This window comes from Myotis lucifugus, unplaced genomic scaffold (assembly GCF_000147115.1).
Source record: "Myotis lucifugus unplaced genomic scaffold, Myoluc2.0 scaffold_413, whole genome shotgun sequence".
NCBI lineage: Eukaryota > Metazoa > Chordata > Mammalia > Chiroptera > Vespertilionidae > Myotis > Myotis lucifugus.
The window spans coordinates 817,848-844,156 of record NW_005871461.1 but is presented as its reverse complement, the minus strand read 5'-3'; the positions used below and the strand labels follow the sequence as shown (position 1 = coordinate 844,156).

Sequence of the window (26,309 nt, the reverse complement as noted above, 5' to 3'; positions counted from 1 at the left end):
AGGTAGGGGTTTTTTTTCTTATATTTGTAGAAAGTTTCAAAAAGAATAAAACCATTTTGAATTGACTCCAGTAAGACAATGACAGGAGAAATAGAGAGGTGACAAAAAGGAAATAATTTAAGGAGTTGGAGAGGAGAGGAGATTTATAATGAAACTAGAGGCCCGGTGCACAAAATGTGCCTCTTGCAGTCCGGGAGCCCTTGGGGGATGTCTGACTGACTGCTTAGGCCCGCTCCCCAGGGGAAGTGGGCCTAAGCCAGCAGTCAGATATCCTTAGCGCTGCCATGGAGGTGGGAGAGGCTCCTGCTGCCGCTGCTGCACTTGCCAGCTGTGCGCCTGGCTTCTGGCTGAGTGGCACTTCCCCTGTGGGAGTGCACTGATCACCAGGGGGCAGCTCCTGAGTTCAGCATCTGCCCCCTGGTGGTCAGTGCATGTCATAGCGACTGGTCGTTCTGCTGTTTGGTTGATTTGCATATTAGCCTTTTATTATATAGGAGGATGAGCTAGGTAAAGAGCCAGAGAAGGTAACAGAAGCTAGTATTTTTGCTGGGTGAATCTGCTTTGAAACATCATCTCCTCCACCTAACTGAGTTGTAAGGAAACAAGGCTCTCCATAATTAGTATATTCTAAAGTATTTTAAATTATAACAATACAAATTAAATGCATGTCTTCATATAAGGCACATAAATTACCACACTAAATGAAAAAAAAAAAGACAGTTTTAAACTAAAGGATTCCAAATGCTATTAGAAAACCTCCCATAAAGAAAATACCTTTGTTTCTCAGTGTTGAGGAACTCCAAGCTACAGCTTGCCTGGAGCCTGTCAGAGAAATATCACTATAATTAGGATGAGTCCCCAAGTATGCTGACAATAATTGAGGCTTATATCCCATGCATTATACTTGATGGCACATTGTATTAAAAAGAAACAAAATTATAGAGGCAAGGAGCTACCATGTGATATAGCAGAGCAGTAGCTCCTAGACAAGGCTTACAGATACAGATTTTAAAACCAGAATGATCCAATTGAAGGTCTAGAGATAAGAAGTCAGGATATCCTCTCTATATATAAAAGTCAAGTGACCAGAATGACCAGAACAACCGAATGACCGGTCAGTATGACACACTCTGTGGCCAGCCAACCTCCCGTGGCCCCTCACCCTGCCCACCCAAGCCCCGATCGGCCCCCGCCCCCTGATCGGGGGTGGCCAACCAACCCCCTGCATCCCCTTCCCCTGGCCGGCCGGCCCAGACCTGTGCACAAATTTGTGTACCAGGCCTCTAGTATATAATAAAAGGCTAATATGCAAATCGACCAAACAGCAGAACGACCAGTTGCTATGATGTGCACTGACCACCAGGGGGCAGACACTCAATGCAGGAGCTGCCCCCTGGTGGTCAGTGCGCTCCAGCCAGAAGCCGAGCTTACGACTGGCAAGTGCAGCAGTGGTGGCAGAAGCCTCTCCCGCCTCTGTGGCAGCGCTAAGGAACAGCGAGCTGAGTGGTAAGGAGCGGGGGGGGGGGGGGGGGAGCAATAAGAAGCAAGGGGTCCTATACTGTGAGAGGGCATGGGCCGGGCTGAGGGGACCCCCCCCTCCCAGTGCAGGAATTTCATGCACTGGGCCTCTAGTCAGGCTATAAAACTGCACACCAGGGTAAATAATAAGATGAGGAATGAATAAGACCATAATAGTGGTCTTATTTCATTTGTGTATTTGTCTTGCTAAAACAAAAAGTCATCTTAAGACATTTGCAGTCTCATAAATATGAAGTCAGTTTATTCTCTAGGGATGTCTCCTGATTCAACATCATTAGCATAAATTAAGAGGCAATATAGTTAGAGAAAAATATTAAACCAGGGTTACCAGAATGGTGACCTTGTCATTTGAACTTATATTCTTCTCCATCAAAATGAAGAGAATTTATATTTATTGATTGCTTACCATGGCCAGGTCTTTCATGCATTATCTTATGTAATTCACTCAGCCTCCTTGGGCCTTCCTGTTCTTTCAATGAAGGTGTTCTCAGTATGTTGCTCCATCCTTCCCCTGCTCTCAAAAAACTCTAGAATTCCATCTCAAAATGTGGGAAAAAATGTAGATTTTTCTGCATACTTTTGGAGGAAACAAAAGGGATGAATTACTTAACAAAACTTGTTAAACATATTCCTTTTTTTAAAACCATCTCTTCTCTTTCTCCAAAATTCTTCTCTTTTGGCAATATTCTTTTCTCACTATCTTCCCCTAATCTCAGAGCATCTTCCTTATTCTTGAGCATGCTCACCCTGTCTTTTTCTCCTCATTGGACCCCTTCTCAGAAATTCCATCTGTAAGCTTACCCCTTAGCAAGTCAAAAATACCACGGCTACCAATTGTCCCTCAAGCTTGCCTTTGCCCAGGCCCCTCAAGGTCCCCACTCCAACAAGTATTTCAGATAGATATTATTATTCCTAATTTATAAAGGAGGAAACAGAGGCTCAGAGTATTTAGTACTTACTCAATCACAAAATTAAAAAACAGAGCTAGCCCGGCTGTTGTGGCTTAGTGGTTGAGCATCAACCTATGAACCAGGAGGTCACGGGTTTGATTCCCGGTCAGGGTACATGCCCGGGTTGTGGGCTTGATCCCCGGTGTGGGGCATGCAGAAGGCAGCTGATCAATGATTCTCTCTCATCATTGATGTTTCTATCTCTCTCTCCCTCTCCCTTCCTCTCTGAAATAAATAAAAATATATTTAAAAACAAAAACAGAGCCAGGATTTTAATCCTGGTATCTTTGACTTCAAAGTTATGCTCTTTTAGCCTCACTGTCATGATTAAGTACATCCCACTCCCAGAAAGATATTATCTGCCCTACCATCACCTTAACCTATGCTTCAGGACCCATCACCCAAATTTGAGGTTGGGAGGTCAGGCTGTTCTGGGTTTTACCCTCAATGATATGCTATAGGCCGTATTCTGTTCAACCAGAGGGGGATAAATAAAACAATCTTTCTTGGCCCCTCTTTATTTCTAATATCCAACCCCATCTCTTCCTCTTTATCATCACACCTCCCCCAACCCCTGAGAAAAGGAGGAAAGAAGTGGAAAAGAAAATATAAAAGAAGGGGAAATAAGAGAATATGCTAAAGGAGGGATGTGGGTGTTTTTCTTAAGCTGTTTTTACTTGGTCAGAAATAGAAGTAAATTAAAGCACTCTAAAAGAATGTGGAATGCTATCGTGTACTTTACCTCAAGATTTGGTTCAAAGAAAGTTTAAAGAAACTTTAAGAAGATTTTCTTGGTCTGTATGTTTTATCTGAATTGTTTAGTTAAATAATAATAATTATCATTTGTTGAGTATCTCTTATGTGCCAAGATTACTATAAGGGCAGAGCTAATTGGCACAGTTCCTGGCATGTAGTAGGCTCCCAATGAGTTATCCTAAATATATCTTGAATCCTCACAACAGCCCTAAGAGATAAGGTCTTTTTGTTCTCATTTTACAGTTAAAGAAACTAAGATTCTTAAAGGAAGAAGTCCAAGGTAACATAGATAAGGTGTTTGCTTCAGGTTTAAGAAAGCAGGTAGTAATCATTGTAGTCACTGGGCTAATGCCTTACCTAAATAATTTCATTTTATTTTCACAACTACCCTCCTAGTTAGGCACAGTTATTATCCCCCACTTAAAATGAAGAAACACACTTAGAATGGTTAAACAATTTTCCTGAGGTCATGTATCTGGCTGATAAGCCAAAATTTGAAACCAGGTCTAACTCCAAGTTCATATACCACACGGTACATCAGGGCTGTATATGATGGGAAAGGTTGGCATGCTGTCATTTGAGAGGCTTTTCAGGGATGTACCTATTACCCTGGTGAATTGACCAGACTTTTCAGGGCCCTCAGCCTTGCAGCAGAGATTTGATCCAGTCAGCCTGCTAAGAATAAGTCCATCTCTCAGGGGCAGACCCACATTAATCAAACTCATGAGACTCAAAGACCAGAGGGCCAGTTTGCTGATATTGAAAAATGTAACTACATTTGAGGTTCTTATGACCAGTGCATTCTCTCCATAGGCTGACCTCCATAGGAATCCAAATTTTAATCCAAAGTTATTTACTAAATATGGAATCCAAGCAATGGGAAATAATTAGGTGAGATAGAATAGTATGGACTGCCACATAGTAAGAAATCAATAAATCTTGGTTGTTATTATTATTATTAAAATATATTTTTATTGATTTCAGAGGTAAGAAGGGAGAGGGAGAGGGAGAGGGAGATAGAAACATCAATGATGAGAGAGAATCATTGCTCAGCTGCCTCCTGCACACCCCACACTGGGGATCAAGCCTGCAACCCGGCCATGTGCCCTGATCAGAAATCAAACTGTGACCTCCTGGTTCATATGTCAATACTCAACCACTGAGCCATGCCGGCCAGGCTGTTATTATAAACTAGAGGCCCGGTGCACAAAATTCGTGCACTCAGGGGAGGGGATCCTCAGCCCGGCCTGTGCCCTCTCACAGTCCAGGAGTCCTCAGGGGATGTCCAACTGACAGCTTAGCCATCAGTTGGACATCCTTAGCCCTGCCTTGGAGGCGGAAGAGGCTCCTGCCACTGCCACTGCACTCACCAGCCTTGAGCCTGGCTCAGGGCTTCTGGCTGAGCAGTGCTTCCCCTGTGGGAGTGCACTGACCACCAGGGGGCAGCTCCTGCATTGAGCATCTGCCCCTTGGTGGTCAGTGCTTGTCATAGTGACCGGTCGTTCTGCCATTTGGTTGATTTGCATATTAGCCTTTTATTATATAGGATACCTATCTCTACCTATGAATCTCCTAAACATATATGCAAACTTTTATATATGTACATTTTCTGGGAGAGAGTCTATATCTTTTATTAAATTATCAACATGTTAGTGACCTATAAAAAGGTTAAGAGCCATAAATTTGACTCCAAATTCTACACAGAACCCTGAATACTTTAATGGAACAAGTAAAATTTGAATTGGCTTGACATTCTCCCAGAGCTAAGGCTGTTATGCTATCTTGCAATCTATTTAATTAAATATAACCACTTAGTTTATGTCTCATTTTAAGTACTTTTTCCCCCATATCTTTCCTATATATTTTCTTAGTACTTTTGCAAATCCTATCATTTATTTCCCTATTTAGTTCATTCAAAATCATCTCCCTTTGGAGATGACATTCTTCTTAACATTCAGGCTCTTCACCTAGAACAATCTATCGTGTATAATAAAAGGCTAATACAGAAATCAACCAAACGGCAGAATGACCAGTCACTATGATGTGCACTGACCACCAGGGGGAAGATGCTCAATGCAGGAGCTGCCCCCTGGTGGTCAGTGTGCTCCCACAGCGGGAGCGCTGCTCAGCTGATCAATGGGCCAGAGGCGGGGCTCATGGCTGGCGAGCACAGCTGCGGTGGTGTGAGCCTCTCCCTCCTCTGTGGCAGCCACCGAGTGGCAGCAGCAGGCACAGTAGGGCCAGATTGAGTAGGAGCAGCACAGCACCCGGCTGGGGCTCAGGCTCTTCCCTGGCCACCTGCTGCTTTGCGCACTACTACATCCCTCAGGGAATGTCAGACTGCCGGTTTTGGCTGTGGTGATGGGTTGAAACTGGCAGTCTGACATCCCCCGAGGGGTCCCGGATTGGGAGAGGGCGCAGGCCAGGCTGAGGGACCCCACTGGTGCAAGAATCCATGCACCGGAACTCTAATCAAGAATAAGCAGTAATGCCAATTCTCTTTTGCGCATGGGGTACTGCATTTGAAATGGCAAACAATAATTTGCTAAGAAAACACCATGCCTATATATGTAGAAGCTCCAGTTTCCTACTCTTCTTTAGATTATCTGTACAGGGGTTGGGAGAGGATTACTTCAATTAGGGAGAAATTCTATCTCCTTTTACATTTGCCTTCTGTCAGAACACCCTTCATAATTTTTTTTTGAATTATAGCTCCTTTGAAGATTACAAATCTGCATCCAAAAGGATCTAAACTAAGGCGATCCAAATTATCTTCTTTTCTGTATTCATCCCAGAATGAATATTTATTGAGTGCCTTCTATGTTATAGGCATTTTTCTAAGCACTGGAGTTACAAAGATTTATAATGGGGGGGCGGGGGGAGTGAGACCCATGAATTAAAAATTGCAGTGTGGTGGGCAATCGTTTCCAGGAGTAAGCTCACGCTTCCCCCACCCTCTTCTTCCCCCACAGACATGCATCTCCTAAACCAGGGGTCCTCAAACTTTTTAAACAGGGGGCCAGTTCACTGTCCCTCAGACCATTGGAGGACCGGACTATAGTTTAAAAAAAAAACAACTATGAACAAATTCCTGTGCACACTGCACATATCCTATTTTGAAGTAAAAAAACAAAACGGGATCAAATACAATATTTGTATTTGCATGCGGCCCGCGGGCCGTAGTCTGAGGACCCCTGTCCTAAACTTTTAAGGGCCCCAGGAGGCTTGCAACCAAGGGTAGCAATGGGCAGCAGCAGTTCATCCCAGACAAACCCCCTGAACCTGTCCCCAAGGCCTCCATTTCTCACTTCTTAGTGAGCCAAAGCAGACCAGCCTAGGCTCATTTCCCAGCCCTTCTTGTTTCACTGTCCCCAGTGTTAACATAAATACATTCAAATCTGTAAAGAATTTTTGTGAGTTTATTTGAGCCAAACTGTCGACAATAGCCAGGAAACAGAACCTCAACGGATTGAGATAATGCTCCTGAGAATGGTGGGTTACGTCTATATTTACACATTGCAGTCAAAGGAAGGGACAGTAGGTGGGTTACATGAAATCCATTGGTGATAGGCTAGAGAGGCGGGAGAAAGCAAAGTGAGGGACCCCTGGGACTGGATAAAAAGTAAAATATAGACATGGGGCAGAGGAAGAGCGGACTTTTCAATCCTCCTGGAGGTGAACGCTGCCCCTCACATTTTCTTCAAAACAAAACCAAATTGGAAAGGAAAAAAAAAGAAAAGTAGACCCAAAATAAAATCGGCCACAATGGATTTGAGCTTTTTGCAGAGGAAATCGCACCCAAAAATAGGACCCAATCCAAGGGGAAAGGGTGGCGGCGAGAGGTCAGGTGGAGGAGCAGTGAACTGCGGCCGCACAATGGAATTAATGAGATTAACCAGGGCAATTAGGGCGCCGCTCAGCTCCTCGGCCCCGCCAGCGGCCGGGTGGCTGAATGGAAAAGGTTAGGTTTATTTCATTAAGTTGCAATCCATAGTCTCTGTTCAGGCCCCCTAACCCTTCTCCTTGACACCTCTGCCCCGCCCCCCTTATAAAGCCCCACACCCCCTCCCCCCCCAAAGGAACAGAAAGGGCCGAATCTGGTTCTGTTTGTCATCTGCATATTACCAGGAACTAAATCCAGGATGACGTCCACTCAGTATCCTAATGTGCTTTAATAGAGGACTATAGCCCTGGCCAGGGTGGCTAGGTTCCACGGGTGCAGGAGCGACCAATCGTGTGTCTCTCACGTCAGTGTTTCTCTCTGTGTGTCTTTCCCCCTCCCTTCCACTCTGTCTAGAAATCAAAATCAATGGAAAAAATATCCTCGAGAGAGGATAACTAAATTAATTATTAATTAATTTTTAAAAATAGAAAAATGTATGCAGTAGTTTGAGAGCACAGAGGAGGCAGGTTCTACTCTGTTTCAGGGTTATCAGGAAAGACTCACAAGAAGGATGACAATGGAAAACAGGCTTTCATTTCAGAGGGAATCCTGTGTGCAAAGGCATCGATGTGTAAGAGGAGCTGCTGAAATAAGAAAAAAGAAAAGTTTCAGAGGGAGGGAGGAAGAATGACGACAACTGTAAATAAGTATGTAGGTGGCAGATAGAAAGAAAGTGGAGTTGAGGGAGCGTCTTCCTGAAAGCACTAATTTTCTTTGTGAAGAAGCAGGCGGTGTTGTCAAAGATGAGGGGACAAGAATACAGAAGGGCACTTAAGGAAACTACTGAAGTTGTGGAAAGGAGAGGTGAAGCTAACCGTGCTCATACAGAATTACTAGGCAGTATTGAGAGACCACCTGTAACATAGCTGTTAAAACTTCTCTCAGCCCATGTAGCTAACTCTGACTATTCTTTCTTGTCTCCCCTTGATAGAATCTTCTAACTTCTACCTTCTGTGGCAGTATCAATTTTTCTACGGTCCAAGGTTCTTGATATTCTTGATAACTTCTATATTTAAGATTATTCTCACTGCAAATTCATAACCTGTACAACATTGAAGGCTTCCAACTACAGTTAATACATAGAAGGATTTTTCCATCTGCTCTCATTTACATCATAGCATCATGAAGGAGCATTGGATGTTTCTTATTCATTAGACTAGAATAGTAGTTGGCACATAGTAGGCTGTTAATAAATATTTCTGATAAATGAGTGCATGAATGAATAAAGTGTATTTTGCAAAGAAGAAAAATTGCTTAACCCCAAGATAGTGAGTAATGTTTTGTGTGTGTTTTTTTCTATTTTAAAAAATCAAACAGCCCTAGCCTGTTTGGCTCAATGGATAGAGCGTCGGCCTGCGGACTCAAGGGTCCCAGGTTCGATTCCGGTCAAGGGCATATACCTTGGTTTCGGGCACATCCCCAGTAGGGGGTGTGCAGGAGGCAGCTGATCGATGTTTCTCTCTCATCGATGTTTCTAACTCTCTAGCTCTCTCCCTTCCTCTCTGTAAAAAATCAATAAAATATATTTTTAAAAAATCAAACAAAACAAGAAGCCTGGATGACTCCAAACCCTACCTCACTCCAAAGTTAATGAACTCTGCTTGTTCATTTTTTAAAAATATGTTTTTATTGGTTTTTAGAGGAAGAAAGATAGAGAGATAAAAACATCAGCGAGAGAGGAACATCATCAATTGGCTGCCTCCTGCACATATTCCTACTGGGGATCGAACCCACAACCTGGGCATGTGCCCTGATCAGGAATTAAACCACGACCTCTATGGTTGCTGGGTCAAAGCTCAACCACTGAGCCACACTGGCTGGGCCAAACCTCTGCTTGTTCAGAACACACACCTACTCCATCCACTGCCATCCTCCACAGAAAAGTTGCATTGAAATTGCAGCTTTTACTCTATATAGTTCATATATTGTAACCTGAAAAGGTATTTCTAATTCAGTTTTCAGGCAGACCCCAAAAAACCCATTGGGGGACACATTCTCGCTCATGCATCAACAACAAGAATAAGCTTGCGAAAGGGAAGAGGAGAACTAAGAATTGCCAAGATTTATGACAGGTAAATATTTTCCTTTTCTTAATCAGATTCTTGTACATATGGTATTAAATGAAATTGTCTCTCTTGAGAGGCTGTAATTATACTGCTGGAAGATACTACATTGTTTGAATTTCCTTCTCAAAAATTATTCCACTAATTGGGAAGGCCTTACTGTGCACTAGGTTCTAGGGATTTAGGGATTCTATTGACAAACAGACTTGGTCCCTGGCCTTCCAGAGCTTACAGTGAAGCTAAATAATGAAGTAATTCTAATTGAATGTGGTTAAGTGCAGGAAAAGTTCAAGGTATGGCAGGAATATGTTCTCCTTTCTTCCTGCCAGTTTTCTTTTCAAGTTTCAGTTTAAACATCACTTCCCCTGACCCTTGCAGTCTAGGCTATACCCTATATTATACCTTATATTCTTTCACAGTACTTTATTTATTTAAGAATTATAAACAGCCCTGGCCAGTGTTTCTTAGTGGTTAGAGCACCGGCCCACACACTAAAGTGTCACTAGTTTGATTCCCGGTCAAGGGCACATACCTGGGTCGCAGGCTCAATCCGGCCTGGTCAGGGCATGTGTAGAAGGCAACCAATTGATGTGTCTCTCTCACATCGATGTTTCTTTCTCTCTCTCTACCTCTCTCTCTCTCTCTCCCTCACTCTCTCTCTCTGTCTCCCTCTCTCCCTTCTACTCTCTCTCTTAAAAAAATAATTACAAACAATAAATTTTAAAGAGAAACCTACTACATGTCAACTGGTCTTGGTTCTAGGGATAGATCAGTGAAACAAAAACAACAAGGCCCTGCCCTCATACAGCTTACATTCCATTGGTAGTGATGTATAGTATAGCATATGTCATCCTTACTAGACATTAAATACCTTGAGAATAGGGACACTATGCCTGGGAAATCAGAGATGTGCAATATTTGTGACTGACTGATTAGCCATCCCTGAGCAACAAGGCAAAGATGTGTAATAACTCTCTACACTAGGGAGGGGAAAATCAGTAAAAAAGAAATCAGATAGCTCTTAATCTTGTTTTTGCTATGAATCAGAGTACTTATTATACATTGTTATTGAATAAATATTAAGTAATCATTTCCCACATCTATATGGTTTTTATACAGACCATTTTGCTTTTTATTGCCTGTCCTTTGGAAGACTATAATATTCAAATGCTGTGTTTTATGGAGCTTCAAAAATCTCTAGAAATTTGCTACAAATGTGGGTTTTTTTGTTAAATTAAATAGATAGTAGAATTGTTTCATGTTTTTACTAAAAATTCTTGATCTATATCTTGGACAGATTTCTGTGCTTAGAACTTTCCTAACACTTTTTAACTGATTACATGTGCATCTCCCTCACAACAGGGACTGTTTGGTCCTTTAATGTCCCCAGCACCTAGCAAGCTACTGGGCACATGTAGGAACTCAGTAATTATTTATTAAGTTAAATGAATGTACCTCCATGTTCAGTCACTTATGTATTTCATCAAGCCCTCCAAACTGTGCAGGAACAGACAACTCCTCCATTTCTTAAAATCCTAAGAGAATACTAGGGTTCTGCAGACTCAAAAAAGGATAAAGTTATCATATGGATTAGTTATATCAAATTTTCATAGATTTGAATAAAAATAGCAAAACTAGATCAGAGTTTAAAATGTCAAAACTTATCTTCTAAGTTTCTAGTCTGTGTAGCACATAACTCCCTTCTTTCTAGTTCCTAAAGATTTCTCACAAAGACCTTCTTAATTTCAGAACTTTTTGGTAAAGATGCTGCTGCTAATAATAATAGCTAACACTCATTGAGTGGCTACTATGTGCTAGGCCTCATGCCAAGTGCTTTATATATATTTCATTGTTTATAACAACAACCCTAGAGACAGAGGTCAGTATACCCATTTCACACATGAGGAAACCAAGGCCCTAAGCAGTTAGGTAACCATTGCTCCTCTACCATCTATTTTAAACACAGAAGTCAGAGCGATCCTTTGTAAAACTAAGATCATATCTATTCTCTGCTTAAAATCCTCCAATGGCTCCCCATCTTAATTCATAATAAAAGCCCAAATCTCTACAGTGGTTAACAGAGCACATGAATGGCTCCCTGTTCCTGTTCTTCCTGTTCTCCCCTTGCTCACAGTGCTCCAACCTCAGTGGGCACCTTGGTTCTATACATGTCAGGCGCAGTCCTACCTCAGGGCCTTCGTGCTTATTGTTCTCCCTGTCTGGAATAATCTTTCCCCACATTACCCTTTCTCTGGTTATTTCCCTCACCCCCTTCAAGTCTTTGATCAAATGTTACTTTCCCAATGCTTACCTTGATCTCCCTATTTAAAATTGCAACTAGCCTCCTCCCAATTTCCATACTTTGTCTCCCTTAGCTAGCTCTACTTTTTCTTTCCCCATAACACATAATTTTCTAAGATATCAAATAATATATTTACTATGTCCATTATTTATTGTCTGTCTCTCCCTCCCCCCAAGTATAAGTTCCACAATGACAGGGATATTTGTCTATTTTTATTTTTTTTTAACTTATAGATCTCAAGTGTGTACAACAGGGATAATAGCAGATGCTCAATAAATATTTTCTAAATGAGTATATAAATGGACTTGCCCCAAACCGCACAATCAATAAGGGATGCAATCAGGATTAGAATCTATGCTGTCTAAACCGAGGGTCTGCACTTTTAATCATTACACCATTTCTTAGTTTATTAGGGATGATCTATTTAGGGTAGTCATAGCTCGTCTACTATAGCCACCCCCAAGTCTTCAACTACTACCTTACACACATGTAAGAGAAAGACATTTCTTGTTAAAACAAAGAATTCCCCAAGAATTGAGCACAAAAGTGTTCTCAGAAGAATTCCCAGGTGTACAGGAATGACTACAAAAAAGGAACCCAGCCCATTTCCTAGACTATCACCATAGTAACCACCCCCATAAGTAGCTATAGCTGACCCTCAAGTGTACATTTTTCTCCCAATTGCTTTCATAACACTTCTACATGAATGTTCCAGTAGTACCTCAAATACAACATTTCTAAACATAACTTATTCTTTCCCTCTTTCTTATACACAAAACAAGCTCTCTATTCCCAGTTTTTTATTTATGCTATTACTTCTACCTGGATTATTCACATTTCTGCCTCAAAAGCCCTTCAAATGTTATCTATAAAGTCTTTCCTAATTAACCTACCTAGCATAATGTCTTCTTTCTTTAGAGTTCTATAACATATATAATGACTTTATGAAACAGCTTATTTGTCATCTATCATAGCTCACCCTTTTTTTAAAAATATATTTTATTGATTTTTTTTTTTTTACAGAGAGGAAGGGAGAGGGATAGAAAGCCAGAAACATCAATGAGAGAGAAACATCGATCAGCTGCCTCCTGCACACCCCCCACTGGGGATGCGCCCGCAACCAAGGCACATGCCCTTGACCGGAATCGAGCCTGGGACCCTCCAGTCCGCAGGCCAACGCTCTATCCACTAAGCCAAACCAGCTAGGGCATAGCCTACCTTTTAGACTTCTTGAGAATAAGGACCCTGTCTCATTTTTGTGAAATCTATACGGTCTGGTACATGCTAAAGTAGGGTTTTCAAAAAGTTAAAAATGTGACTTTCTCACAAATAAATATAAAATGAATGTGTCAAAGATCTTATTCAACTCTGTAATTAATGAAGAAATCGCCAATTCAAAGGATATTTTGAGACAGGGATTTATGTAATCAGTCAAAAGAATGCTGAAATAAATTTGCTAGTAAATGCAAAATTGGTTACTCTCCTACCAGCAATAAATTATAATATTTTAGCCCTAACCGGTTTGGCTCAGTGGATAGAGCGTCGGCCTGCGGACTGAAAGGTCCCAGGTTCGATTCTGGTCAAGGGCATGTACCTTGGTTGCGGGCACATCCCCAGTGGGAGGTGTGCAGGAGGCAGCTGATCAATATTTCTCTCCCATTGATGTTTCTAGCTCTCTGTCCCTCTCCCTTCCTCTCTGTAAAAAAATCAATAAAATATATATTTTTAAAAAATTATAATATTTTTTTTGTTGTTAATCCTCACCTGAGGATATTTTTCCATTGATTTTTAGAGAGAGTGGAAGGGAGAGGGGGAGACAGAGAGAAACACTGATGTGAGAGAGACACATCAATTGGTTGCTTCCTGCACGCACACTGACCAGGGCTGGGGGAACCTGCAAACATGGTATGTGCCCTTGATGGGAACCAAACTTCAGTCTGCGGACCAATGCTCTATCCACTGAGCCAAACCGGCTAGGGCTAAATTATAATATTTTAAGTTGTCTTTTTGGCCCTGGCCAGGTAGCTCAGTTATTTAGAGCATTGACCAGATACGCCAAGGTTTGATTTCCAGTCAGAGCATGTATAAGAATCAACCAATGAATGCATCTATAAGTAGAATAACAAATCTCAATCTCTCTCTCTCTCTCTCTCTCTCTCTCTCTCTCTCCCTTTTACCCACCCACCCTTCCTTCTTTCCTTCCTTCCTCTCTTTCTCTAAAAAAAAAAAAAAAAAATCAGCCTCACATTTCCTGGCTCAGTGGTTGAACATTGATCTATGAACCAGGAGGTCAAGGTTTGATTCCTGGTTAGAGCACATGCCCAGGTTTGATCCCCAGTGTGGGGCATGCCGGAGGCAGCCGATGAATGACTCTCTCTCATCATTGATGTTTCTCTCTCTCTCTCTCTCTCTCTCTCTCCCCTTCCTCTCTGAAATCAATAAAAAATATATACTTAAAAAAATAAATCGCCGAAACCGGTTTGGCTCAGTGGATAGAGCGTCGGCCTGCGGACTGAAGGGTCCCAGGTTCGATTCCGGACAAGGGCATGTACCTGGGTTGCGGGCACATCCCCAGTGGGGGGTGTGCAGGAGGCAGCTGATCGATGTTTCTCTCTCATCGATGTTTCTAACTCTCTATCTCTCTCTTTCTCTCTCTCTCTCTCTCCCCCTTCCTCTCTGAAATCAATAAAAAAAATATATTTAAAAAATAAAAATAAATAAAAAAAAATAAATAAATCAATAAATGAAGTTATATTTTCTACTGGAGGGAAATCAGTTGCTTCTCTACATAATGAAATTCATTTCCAGTGCTATAGACTAGAATAATCTGCATTGCTATTAGTGTTCTACAAATTAACTCTTCCCTACAGAGTTGTAGAATAAAAAAGTAAAATTTAAAGAACACCCAATGACTCATATACAAATATAAAATATCAAAGAGTTTATTCAACTCATTAATGCAGTAACTAATAAAATTTTATAACTAGATCAAAAGAAAAAGCAAATTACCACACATATGCAATCAAATAAGGAACGCTGAAATGAATTATAAATTGATAAGAACTGGGTTACAGTATCCACAGGGCAATAATCAATTACATGCATCCTCAAAATTGACATTTCTGTGGACAAGAACAATTCGTATAACTCATAGTTTTCTACAACTTACAGAGTTGTAAAATAGCTCAAAGACAATGAAAAGCACAGTTCTTATAGAATTGGATAACCTGGAAAGATGTGCTAGCCAACCTGTTTTTTCCACTTAAGTTACTCAGTAGTCTTTTAGTTCATTTGTCTTTCAGTTTTCCCATACTTTGGTCTAGTCAATAAAAGGTCATACCCCTTTATAATCTGGTAAGCCCCTCAGCGTCTGCTACACAATGCCTGATAGCACACTGAAAGAATATTCAGTTATCCTTTTTGCCTATTTCTAAGTTTGGGTAATTTTTCTTGACGTTCAGAATCTTACATATAGAAGGTGTTCAGGAGCATTTGAGATCTTGCTTCCCAGCATGTCCTGTTTGGCTCAAACTTTCATAAGATTTAGAGAAAAAAAATAAGTTGCTCAATAAATGTTTGAGGGGTTGATACTTGTAAATTCTGTAGTCCACATTTAGCTGTACCAACTCTGAGATGTCTCTGGAAAATCATACTGAAGGAGTATGATGTCTGTGACATGAATATAGTATTTATAGAAATAGAGCTTTTTATAAACTTGTTCCCTTGCATTCTGTTAGCCCCGAGATGCCTGAAAATGAAGCCACCTTCGCAATAACTGCTGGAGGAATTGGGGATGCCAAGGAGTAGGTGGTGAATTGATGCAAATTGCTTCTTAGTGCTTATTAGGAGATGAAGAAATAGAAAAGCAGTCTCACATTTCAGATCTTGATGTAAGAATTTGTTTTTTCAACATGTTATTAAAGGAAAGTTGGCAAGAGATTTAACTCATATTTATCTAAAAATGTAAAAAGTTCTTGATTTATAACTTTACATTGTATGTCAATTCATGAATATATATGAATGAATAAACCTATCAAAATAGTTGGGGCTCTAGCTGGTTTTTCTCAGTGGTTAGAGCAGGGGTCCTCAAACTACGGCCCACGGGCCACATGCAAATACAAATATTGTATTTGTTCCCATTTTGTTTTTTTTACTTCAAAATAAGATATGTGCAGTGTGCATAGGAATTTGTTCATAGTTTTTTTTTAAACTATAGTCCGGCCCTCCAATGGTCTGAGGGACAGTGAACTGGCCCCCTGTTTAAAAAGTTTGAGGACCCCTGGGTTAGAGCATCAGCCCATGTACCTCAGTTGCAGGCTCAATCTCCAGCACCATACCCCAGCCTGATCCCCAGCCCAGTAGGGGCACTTGTGGGAGGCAGGCAATCGATGTTTCTCTCTCCCTCTCTTTCTCCTCCACTTCCCTTCCACTCTAAAACTAATAGAAAAATATCCTCCGGTGAAGATTTAAAAAAAAAAAAATAACTAGTTGGGGAAGGGGTACCTGATTCTCTCACTTTAGCTTTTTTTTTTTAATTGTGTAATTCCATTTATGTGAAACTTCCAGAATAGGCAAATCCAGACAGAAAGTACACTAGAATGTGCCAGGGCCTGGGGGAGAGACTGCTAAGGGTAAGGGGTCTCCTTTTGGGGTGTTGGAAATATTCTGGAACTAGAGGTGATGGTTGCACAACATTGTCAATGTACTAAATCCTCTTGAATTGTACACTTGCAAATGGCCAAAATGGTGAACTTTTGTTATGTGAATTTTATCTAAAAATTAAATAATAAAACACAGTGGTCTGATTCTAACATGTACATTTCTTTATCACAAAAGAAAAAAGCAGTAAATGACAGCGTCAGGGGCAGGGGATGATCAGTCATGTCACGAGGGGGGGAAGCTGGACATCTGGAATCCTGGAGATACGGGGAGTGGGGAGACTGGAGGGAACTGGGGGAGCAAGCCTGCTCCACCTCTGCATTCACCGGATCGTGTACTTGTCCCACTTCTTCTCGGGGTCGTAGGGTTCCCAGCGGCTGGCGGGGAAGATGTGCTTGTTCTTCTCGTACCAGCTCCTCAGCACCACCTTGCCCGCATGTGACTCGTCCTTCTCCACAGTGGCGTCACTGAGCAGCCGCACATCATCATGAACGTCGAAATTAAAGAGTGGGCCACTCTTCCCTCGTGCCTTGGTGACGATGAAATCGTAGAAGCTGTGGTGGTGGGGTATGATTAGGTCCTCCTTGATGTACATGAGCTGCTCCACCCCCGCTGACCTGAGCTCGCTGAAGTCCTTGCGCAGGATCTCGAGCGCCTTCTGCAGGAACTGCTGCATGGTGTTGCCTTTTTTCATCTTGACTGTCCGGCGGTGCCCGGAGCCATCCCAGTAACTGAAGGTGATTTCAATCTCCTCACTCTTGATCTTCTCCTGCTTGGCTTCCCACTCTTGCCGCAGCTCTTCCCGGAGCCGATTCTCCTCCTCCTCGCGGTCGCGGTCAGGCAAAAAGCTTGTGTCCACATCGGGGTTCTTCCCCAATTTCCTCTTCTTGGTGGCGATCTCTTCCCTTTCCAGCTCCTCCTCATCCAGGGCCACCTCCTCCAGCTCCTCGCTCACCTCCTCCTCTTCACCCACCGTGAAGGACAGGCAGGAGATCTTCCGCTTGGCCTCCTTTTTGCGCTCCTTCTCGCGCAGCTTCTCCAGCTTCAGCTGCAGCTCCTTGGACTGCTCCTTCTTGGCCAGCTGCTTCTCCCGTTCCTTCACCAGCGCCTCCTGCTTGGCCTTCATGTCATTCAGGGTCACCAGCCCCACGGTGCTGGACTTGAGCTCCGCCTCCACGGCGTCGTAGTGAGCAGAGAACTTCTTGTCAATGTTGGATTTCATTATGTTCTCCTCGGCGATCCGCTGCTTCATCTGCTCCATTTGCTCGCGCTGCTTCTCCCGCTTCTTCATCAGGTGCATGGCGCGGCCCGCCTCGCTCGCGGCGCCCTTGTACTGAGCCATGGCGACAGCGGAGACGGAGGCGGCAGCGGAGACGGAGGCGACAGCGGAGACGGAGGCGGCAGAGGAGACGGAGGCGGCAGAGGCAGCGGAGGCGGTAGCGGCAACGGCGGCAGCGGGGCCGCAGCGACAGCAGAGACCACAGCCCGGTAGAGTAAATGGCTGCGGCGACCGCGGCGTACGTGCCGTCAGCTGACGTCGGCGCCGTGACGTCGACTACTAGGGGACACGCAGGCGCGAGCGCCCCGCCCCGCCCCGCCCCGCCCCTCTCACGTTAGCTTTTTAAAGGGAACCACTACGGAAGGGAAGTCCTGGAGCTCAGAAATGTCTGCCCTCCATCAGGTTCCATTTCCAAAGGAGGGAGACGTTTGCGAAAGAAAAGTTTACAGGACACACACAAAACGCTTTTTGTTAACTTGGAGTATCAAAGAGCACATTCAGCTTTACAGCAACAGAAAAGAAACATTAAACTAAGCTAGATTTTAAATCATTTGACATTTTGACAAGTTGAAATTACTTTTAAAGAATGTCATTTTAATATTATATATTATTTTTTATTGATTTCAGAGAGGAAAGGAGAGATTAAAAAAAAAAAAAAGGCCCGTTGCGTGGCTCAGTGGTTGAGCAATGACCTATGAACCAGGAGGTCAAGGTTTGATTCATGGTCAGGGCACATGCCTGGGTTGTGGGCTTTTTCCCCAGTGTGGGGGGTGCAGGAGGCAGCTGATTGATGATTCTCTCTCATCATTGATGTTTCTATCTCTCTCCCTCTCCCTTTCTGAAATCAATAATATATATATATTTTTTTAAATTCAAGCTTTGAAAGTACCATTTGTTACAAAAGATACTTGATCATCCATTGTCATTCACTCACTAACTGTATATTGAATGCTAAGTGATAAAGAATAGACATGGAAACTGATTTCTGCTCTCAAAGTATGTGTGCACTAGTTAAGAGAAAAGACTAATATTTATGGAGAATGAGAGAGCAAATGATTATATAGTCAATAGTGTGGTCTTGGATTGTAGGGTTCCAAAGATAAAACCTGCAGGACAGCATGTTAGAAGCTGGGATTTGGTAACAAACAAGAGACCAACCAAACAAGCAGAATTGTTCACAGTGTGGGGTACTGGGAAACTAGAGCTTTTCTTCATTTTACATTTCTTAAACCACAGAACTGCTCCCCTGAATAAACAAAGATAAAGTCATCTAAGAGCAGATTTTTTATATTCTGCAAGGCCATTTAAGAAATGGCTTCTTTTATAGAAATAGAATGTTTGCTGATTTCAGATAAATCAACCCCTGGAGAGAACAGACTTACAGTGTAAATACAACCAAAGCCTCCAAAGAAGAAGAAGAAAAAGAAAGAAAAGAAATGGCTTCTTTTAGAATACAAATATAAACACATACTTTTTGTCCTGGAGAGGGGAAAGTTTTGTTACTTGAGAAAAACTGAGCATCTCCTAGCGATTCCCTTGTATGCTGAGCTCTGCAGAGGGGCTGGACTAATTTGTATAGGAGTCCAGGGCCTTTTTGTGGGGGGGTGGGGAGGGGGGAATAAAACTCCTAAGGGTTAAAATTCAGAATATCTTTCTAGGTTAAGCTGAGTAGCCCCCTGCCCCAGACCAGGAGAATTTACCAAGAGGTGGGCATTAGGGTTATAAACCAGGGCTCAACACAGGGCCTCCAGTTCTGTGAGGAGGGCTGGTTTTAATATACCATGTGGCTTGGGCTAGAAACCTCCCTAGGTCCAACCACGCGAATAGGTCCTACTTTGGAGAATAGTAGCTGAGCGTGTGAATGTGAACTAAAAGCTGTAACCTTGGAGCCTAACTTTGGGACAGCACAGCGCTGTTCGGTGCCCACTGAACTTTTCTACGTAAGGGTTCCATTTGTCGTCAGTGACCAAAGCATGAGGGCTTTCCGGTTCTCCCTCTCCACCAGACGGTGGAAACTGCTGTGGACCCTTATTCTAAGAGGGTGGGAGGGGCTCAAAAGAAAGATTTTATTGTCATGACTCTTGGTTGCAAGCCACAGAAACTCAAACTAGCAAACGCAAGACAGGAATTCATTGGCTCATGAAACGGCAAAATCCAGTAGAGCTGACTCTAGCCACAGCTGGAGCCAAGACTCAAAGCATGTCATCAGGTCTTGTTCTCCCTGCCTATATGTCCTGCTCTGCCTTTCTCCACACTGCTATTGTTCTTAGCCTTTCCCTACACAGTCGCCAAGGTGCTACTTACAGCTCTAGGCTTACATCCCACACAGTTAGATCCTGCATAGGTTATTCATTCTGCAGAAATAAACAAAGACCACCAAATGAGAACAGAAGGTGTTTATTTAGTTTGCTACAGAAAGAGAATCGGTGACTTTCATTTTCATTTGGTAGAGACTCAAAGTCAGGCAGAGTAATAGGTAAGTTTATAGTGGAAAAATAAAGGTTCCAGGCATGCTTTGATGGAATGTTGTTGGCATGGGAAGCTGGAGGGGTAATCTATTAGAGACACAGTAAAATGGGTAAAGGAACTAACACTGGCATCAGGGAGACATTTTTTAAAAACAGTTATAGCCCTGGCTGGTTTGGCTCAGTGGATAGAGTGTCAGCCTGCAGACTGAAGGGTCCCAGGTTCGATTCTGGTCAAGGGCACATGCCTAGGTTGTGGCTTGATCCCCAATAGGGGACATGCAGGAGGCAGCCAATCAATGATTCTCTCTCATCATTGATGTTTCTATCTCTCTCTCCCTCTCCCTTCCTCTCTGAAATCAATAAAGATATATTTAAAAAAGAAAGAAAGAAAGAAAGAAAAACAGTTACAATTCAATTGCGAGATGATGAAGAATCGAATTGGGGTGGTAGCAATCAGGACCCCAGACTTCTTTCTGCTTGACCATTCTAGCTCTTGGCTTCCATCCTCAATGTCAGTTCATGGCTTCAATGGTGCCTAGATCTCTAGCCAGAGAAACCAAGTTGGGAAGGCAAGATGAAAATCGGGACAAAAAACAGGTTCCTTCTGGCTGAGTCAGCTCCTGTAAATCCGCCCTCTCACACAACACTGTTGCTTACATCTCACTGGCCTGAACTTAGTTACATGGTCATATCTATATGCAAAGAAGGTAGGGAAACAATCTTTTGTTCTAGACAGCAATATGCCCAGCTAAAATTCAAAGTTCTGTAATTAAGGAGGAAAAGGAGAATGGTTGTTGGGTAAGCAATTAGCAATCTCCACCACAAACATTTTTTAAATTTCCTCAGCAATGACAAACTTATTAAATGTCTATTATAGATTATGCAGGTAGGTCAGGCATTCTGTACTTGTCCCAGTGGAGCTGGCTGAGGAATGTATCAGTTAGAATGCCTTCAGCCTCAAGTCACAAAGAAAACCAACTCAGCTTAGCCGGTTTGGCTTGGTGGATAGAGCGTCAGCTTGTGGACTGAACGGTCCCAGGTTCAATTCTGGTCAAGGACATGTACCTTGGTTGTGGGCACATCCCAATAGGAGGTGTGCAGGAGGCAGCTGATTGATGTTTCTCTCTCATCAATGTTTCTAACTATCTCTCTCCCTTCCTCTCTGTAAAAAATCAATAAAATATATTTAAAAAAACTCAAAGTAACTTAAACAATGAGGAAATATGCTCTTATATAATAAAAAGTCCAGAAGTCAACTAGCTCCACAGTTAACTCAGCAACTCCATGATGTTGTCACTGACTCAGGTTTTCTTTATTTCTCTCCAATTTCTCATTCTCAGTGTGCTGGTTTTGTTCTCCAGAAGCTCCAATCATGATAAAAGATGGCTACAGAAGTTCTACCTTCACCTCCTAAAATTACAACAACTAGAAAAAAGATGAGGCATTCTTTTCAGAGCAAGGAACCAGCTCATGGGTTGGCTGGCAGATCTAAGATGGCTTCATCCATATATCTGGGATCTTGGCAGGGATCTGTGAAAGGGTAGGACTTCTCTCTGTCGTCATTCAGCAGTCTAGCCTGAGCTTTCTTTACAATGCAGCTGGGTTCCAAGAGGGCAAGTGCTAATCAAGCCTCTACTTGCCTCATGCTTGCTAATCCCCTATTGGCCAAAGCAAGTCATGCACTAAACCCAGAGTCATTGTGGGAGGGGATTACACAGGTGTTTGAGTACCAGGAGGCGTGGTTCCTTGGAGGTCATCAGTATAACCATCTTCTACAGTTATAGTATAACCGTCTTCTATGTTGAGTCCATTGGGGATAGGAAGAGTATATCGTCAAGAGATTACAGTATGGTCAGGGATATTTAAGACACAAAGTCTTGGGAAGTAAAATATTAACACAGGATTTAAATCCTATATAATAAAAGCATAGTATGCAAATTGTCCCCTCAACTGGGAGTTCGTCCAGGAGTTCAATCAGGGGGTGGGCCTGCCAAGGGAAGGAAGGGAGTACCTGGCTAGCAGCTGGCAGTTGCTAGGGACCCTACCAGTGCACGATTTTCGTGCACTGGGCCTCTAGTATTTAAATAACATTTTTAAGACAATGTTAAGTCTGAGGGCAGGCAAAGAAAGGGGTTTCAGCTGGTGAAGGCAAGTTGGATTTTTCCCAAGGGTTCTCACATGGTGTGAATGTTCTATGCCTCAGGGTCAGGTCTTCACCCTTGGTCTTCAGTATGTTTAGTCCCCAGTATTAATTTATAGAAAGATTGCCAAAACCGGTTTGGCTCAGTGGATAGAGCGTCGGCCTGTGGACTGAAAGGTCCCAGGTTCGATTCCGGTCAAGGGCATGTACCTGGGCTGCGGGCACATCCCCAGTAGGAGATGTGCAGGAGGCGGCGGATCGATGTTTCTCTCTCATCGATGTTTCTAACTCTCTCTATCTCTCTCCTTTCCTCTCTGTGGAAAATCAATAAAATATATTAAAAAAAAAAAAAAAAGAAAGATGCCTTAGTGCAGTCGTCAGCAAACTCATTAGTCAACAGAGCCAAATATCAACAGTACAACGATTGAAATTTCTTTTGAGAGCCAAATTTTTTAAACTTAAACTATATAGGTAGGTACATTGTTATTAACTTAATTAGGGTACTCCTAAGGCTTAGGAAGAGCCACACTCAAGGGGCCAAAGAGCATGTGGCTCGCAAGCCGCAGTTTGCCGACCACAGCCTTAGTGTGTCTAAGCACACAAGGAGAGTATACCTGAACACCAGTAACACGGAGGAATAAAATATAATGTCAAGCAGACCAGATGTAAAGATTGATCTAACAACCCATTGTCTCAGTGAGCAAGTTCATGTGAAGCTAAAGTTGCATTTATTCTCTTTCATTCATTCATATTTTAAATGTATTATGAAGTATTTAAGATAAAAAGATTTAAAATAATACAATCAATACCTGTGAAATGAAACATTACCAATACAATTGAAAACACTTAAATATCCTCTAGGATTGAATCTCTTTCTCACAGAATTATTCACTTTTCTAAAATAAAATAAAAGCTCATAGCACATGCCTGGAACATGGTGAGCATGAGCACTCAATAGCTGTCAGTCCTTAGGTATTTTTTAAGACTATTTTTTGGGTGGAAAGTACAGAGTTCCCATATATCCTTGCTTCCACACACACACAGCTTCCCCCACTATCAACATCCCATTGTTTCTATAAATGAAACCACATTGGCACATAATCACCCAAGTCCATAGTTTACATTAGGGTTCAGTCTTGGTGGTGTACATTCTATGTGTTCGGGAAATGTATAATGACACGTATCTACATTATGATACCATACAAAATAGTTTTCACTGCCCTAAAAATCCTCTGTGCTCTACCTCCCTTCTTCCCTTCAACCCCTGGCAGCCATTGATCTTTTTATTGTCTCCATAGTTTTGCCTTTTCCACAATGTCATATAGGTAGAATCATACAATAGGTAGCCTTTTCAGATTGGCTCCTTTCACTTAGCAATAATGCATTTAAGGTTCCTCCATATCTTTTCATGGGTTAATAGCTAAATTACTTTTAACTCTTAATAATATTTCACTGTCTAAATGTACCACAGGTTATCCACTCACTAACTAAAGGACATTTTGATTGCTTCCAAGTTTTGAAAATTATGAATAAAACTGCTATAACCATCCTTGTGCAGGCTTTTGTATGGATATGTTTTCAAATCTTTTGGTAAATACCAAAGAGCGTGATTGCTGGATGGTATGAGATGCTAAGATATTGTTAGGTTTTTCAAAAAAAGGATGAATTGAGAAAAGCATATTTTCATTTTTACCAACAGTCTTGACGGTACTAATGAAGTTCCCAGGTTCTCTGGAATGAAAACCTTTCTCTGTATTTAGGAAAATGTAATAAGCTTCAACCATCGTTGGCAGGAAAACTCAGAGATATATCAAGAATGAGAAATGCATACTATGGATTCACTTTATAATCCCTGCTTGTCTGCCAGAAGCTTGTCTGCCAAAGGAAGACTAAAGGTTTATTTTTTGGAGGGCAAAAAAATGACAGAAATATATGGTTACACACTGTGAAAGCTTTATGAAGACAAAGGAGTTATGAGATGCTGTAACAAAGGGACCTGATCTAGTAGCAAAATATGAATTATTTTTCCCCTGACACAATGTAGGGGGATTTCAATGGCTCTACCTTACTTTATAAATTACTTATTACATAGAGAACCTCAGATTTAATTACTTAGCATATACAATAGACAAACTAGTCCAGAAAACTCCCTCAGTGCCTATCCAGTCTAAATCCCAGGAGGAGCTTAATTGCTGGCCAACTCCTCCAAGACTCACCCTTGACTCTTCTTTCACAGCCCACCATTAGCAAGTCATTAGCTCCGTCTTCAATCAGACCACTTCTCCCTTACTGGTTGCTATCAACCTGCGCCAAGCCCCATCATCTCTTGCCTGGGAAACTGCACTAGCCTATTTAATCTGCCTGCTTGCTCACTCTCAATTTATTCCCCACACGGCAGCCATAGGGTCCTTTCCTCACCCTGCTTAACCCCTTCTAGAGATTTCCAATTTAATGAAAGGAATAAACAAAGTCCTTAACAGTGGCCAGCAAGCCCTTCTCCATCTGGTCCTCTTCTGTCCTTCCTCCTCGCTCGGCTCCAGCCCCATTCTGTCTCAGGGCCTTTGCACTTGCTCTTCCCCCTATGTCACCTGATCCGGGAAGTCGGCCCAGGATCCCAGTTCAACCCTGTGTTACAGCACTCTCCTCCCCCACGGGCACGCATACACTGTTCCCTGCTTTTTCTTTTTACTTAGCAACCCTGACATAAACATGTGCCCATGTCCCCCACTGTAACTCCACGGGTGCAGTACCTGGTTCGCTCATTGCTGCGCCGGTTCCCTAGCACAGCGCTTGGCCTTGAGGCATTCATTTGCCCAGTGAATCTGATTACTCATCTGCGCCTATGGCCCAAGGCACATCTGAATGGCCAGTCAGGAAGCTCCTTTCCTTACGCTATTCTTGTAATAATTCTAGAAACACTTGGAGTAGGAGACAGCAGCCCACAACACGGGTCTCAAGTCTCCCCACGCACACCCGACTATAAACTATAGAAAGAAGAGCTGGACAACCTGTGACTGTATCTGACCAGTGAGGCCTTAAAGTGCCGTTTGAGGGAAAAGGGAGCTTAGAAGGGAGAACTCGGCGCAGGCTGGTTAAAACATGACATCACCTGGCTGGCGTGGCTCAGTGATCCAGCAACGACCTATGAACTCGGAGGTCAGGGTTCAACTCCCAGTCAGGGCACTCGCCCGGGTTATGAGCTCAGTCCCCAGTGGAGGGCGTGGGGGAGGCAGCTGATGGGTGAATCTCTCATCATTGATGCTTCTCTCTCTCTCCCTTCCTCTCTGAAACCAATAAAAACATATTTTTTAAAAATAAAATAAAAACATGACTTAGCCCTTCACCTTTTCTGTCTGAAGACCCCTTTTAAACCCTTCCTCTTGGGAGAGCGCTAAGGGCCCTGGGACCGGGCCCGCGCAGCGCCGAGCACCGGCTTACCGGGCTTACCAGGCGGGCGGGAGGGGGCCTCCGGAGGCCGGCGCCATTTGAGGGGGTCGGGGGACCCCAGCGGCTGCCTTGGGGGGCTCCCCCACCTTGGCTCTTTGTGAGTCCGCGGTGCTCAGCCCGGGCCGTGTACACGTTCTGTTGAGAACAGGCTCCTTAGCGTGACCCAGCCGGACTCCGCCGCCCGCCCGCCCACCCGCCTCCGGACAGAACCGCGCGCCCGTCATGGCTGCCGGCGACAGCGCGGCGAAAGGCAGCGAAAAGGAAATGGCGCCGGGGCAGGCGGCCAGTGTCCGCAGGCCCAGGGCTGCGGGGCCAGAGAGCCAGCCAGGGACCCTTCAGCCCATCCAGGGCTTCTGGCACTTGCAGACCCTGAACCTTGGCGACTGCAACATGGAGGGCTGTTATTCTCTTTGCAAAAGCATTTGCAAAAGCGAGCCCGGCCAAAGCCCCGCGGTGGAACTCGGCAAAACCCTCTATTCTTCAAAGAGAATGCGTTACGCAGACTGCGCACCTCCGCAACAGTGGGCCGGCTCCCGACGCAAAGAATGTTACGTCGCGCCTGAGGCTCTCCCCACCTTCCCGCCCCACGTTCCAGTTCGGGTGGCGCGAGAACGCTACGCCCGCTCCGTATTTTGTTTTCCTTCTACCGACCGTAAAGCGCGCCCCTCTTCGCAGGTGGCGTAAAATGCTTCCAAGAATACCCGCAGTACGGCGCGCAGCCCGGGGGCCATTCCGACACGCTATTTACGTAGCGCCTCGGACG

At 43.3% G+C, this 26,309-nt stretch overlaps 1 protein-coding gene and 1 pseudogene across 3 annotated transcripts in view; one reads left to right on the top strand and one right to left on the bottom strand.

Moving 5' to 3' along the window:
- Positions 1-15,640, top strand: part of DMC1 (DNA meiotic recombinase 1) — a 30,932-nt gene extending 15,292 nt beyond the window's left edge. For both annotated transcript variants that reach the window (XM_006102431.3, XM_023743797.1), the window contains 2 exons: positions 9,144-9,260; positions 15,291-15,640. In XM_006102431.3, the coding sequence (XP_006102493.1) occupies positions 9,144-9,260; positions 15,291-15,360 (187 nt within the window). In that variant the 3' untranslated portion in view covers positions 15,361-15,640. The remainder of the gene's footprint in view (positions 1-9,143; positions 9,261-15,290) is intronic.
- A 713-nt stretch (positions 15,641-16,353) lies between these two features.
- Positions 16,354-17,738, bottom strand: LOC102432156 (annotated as a pseudogene). Its single transcript, XR_001351078.2, has one exon. The product of XR_001351078.2 is annotated as a protein FAM50A pseudogene (transcript).
- Between the last annotated feature and the right edge of the window lie 8,571 nt (positions 17,739-26,309).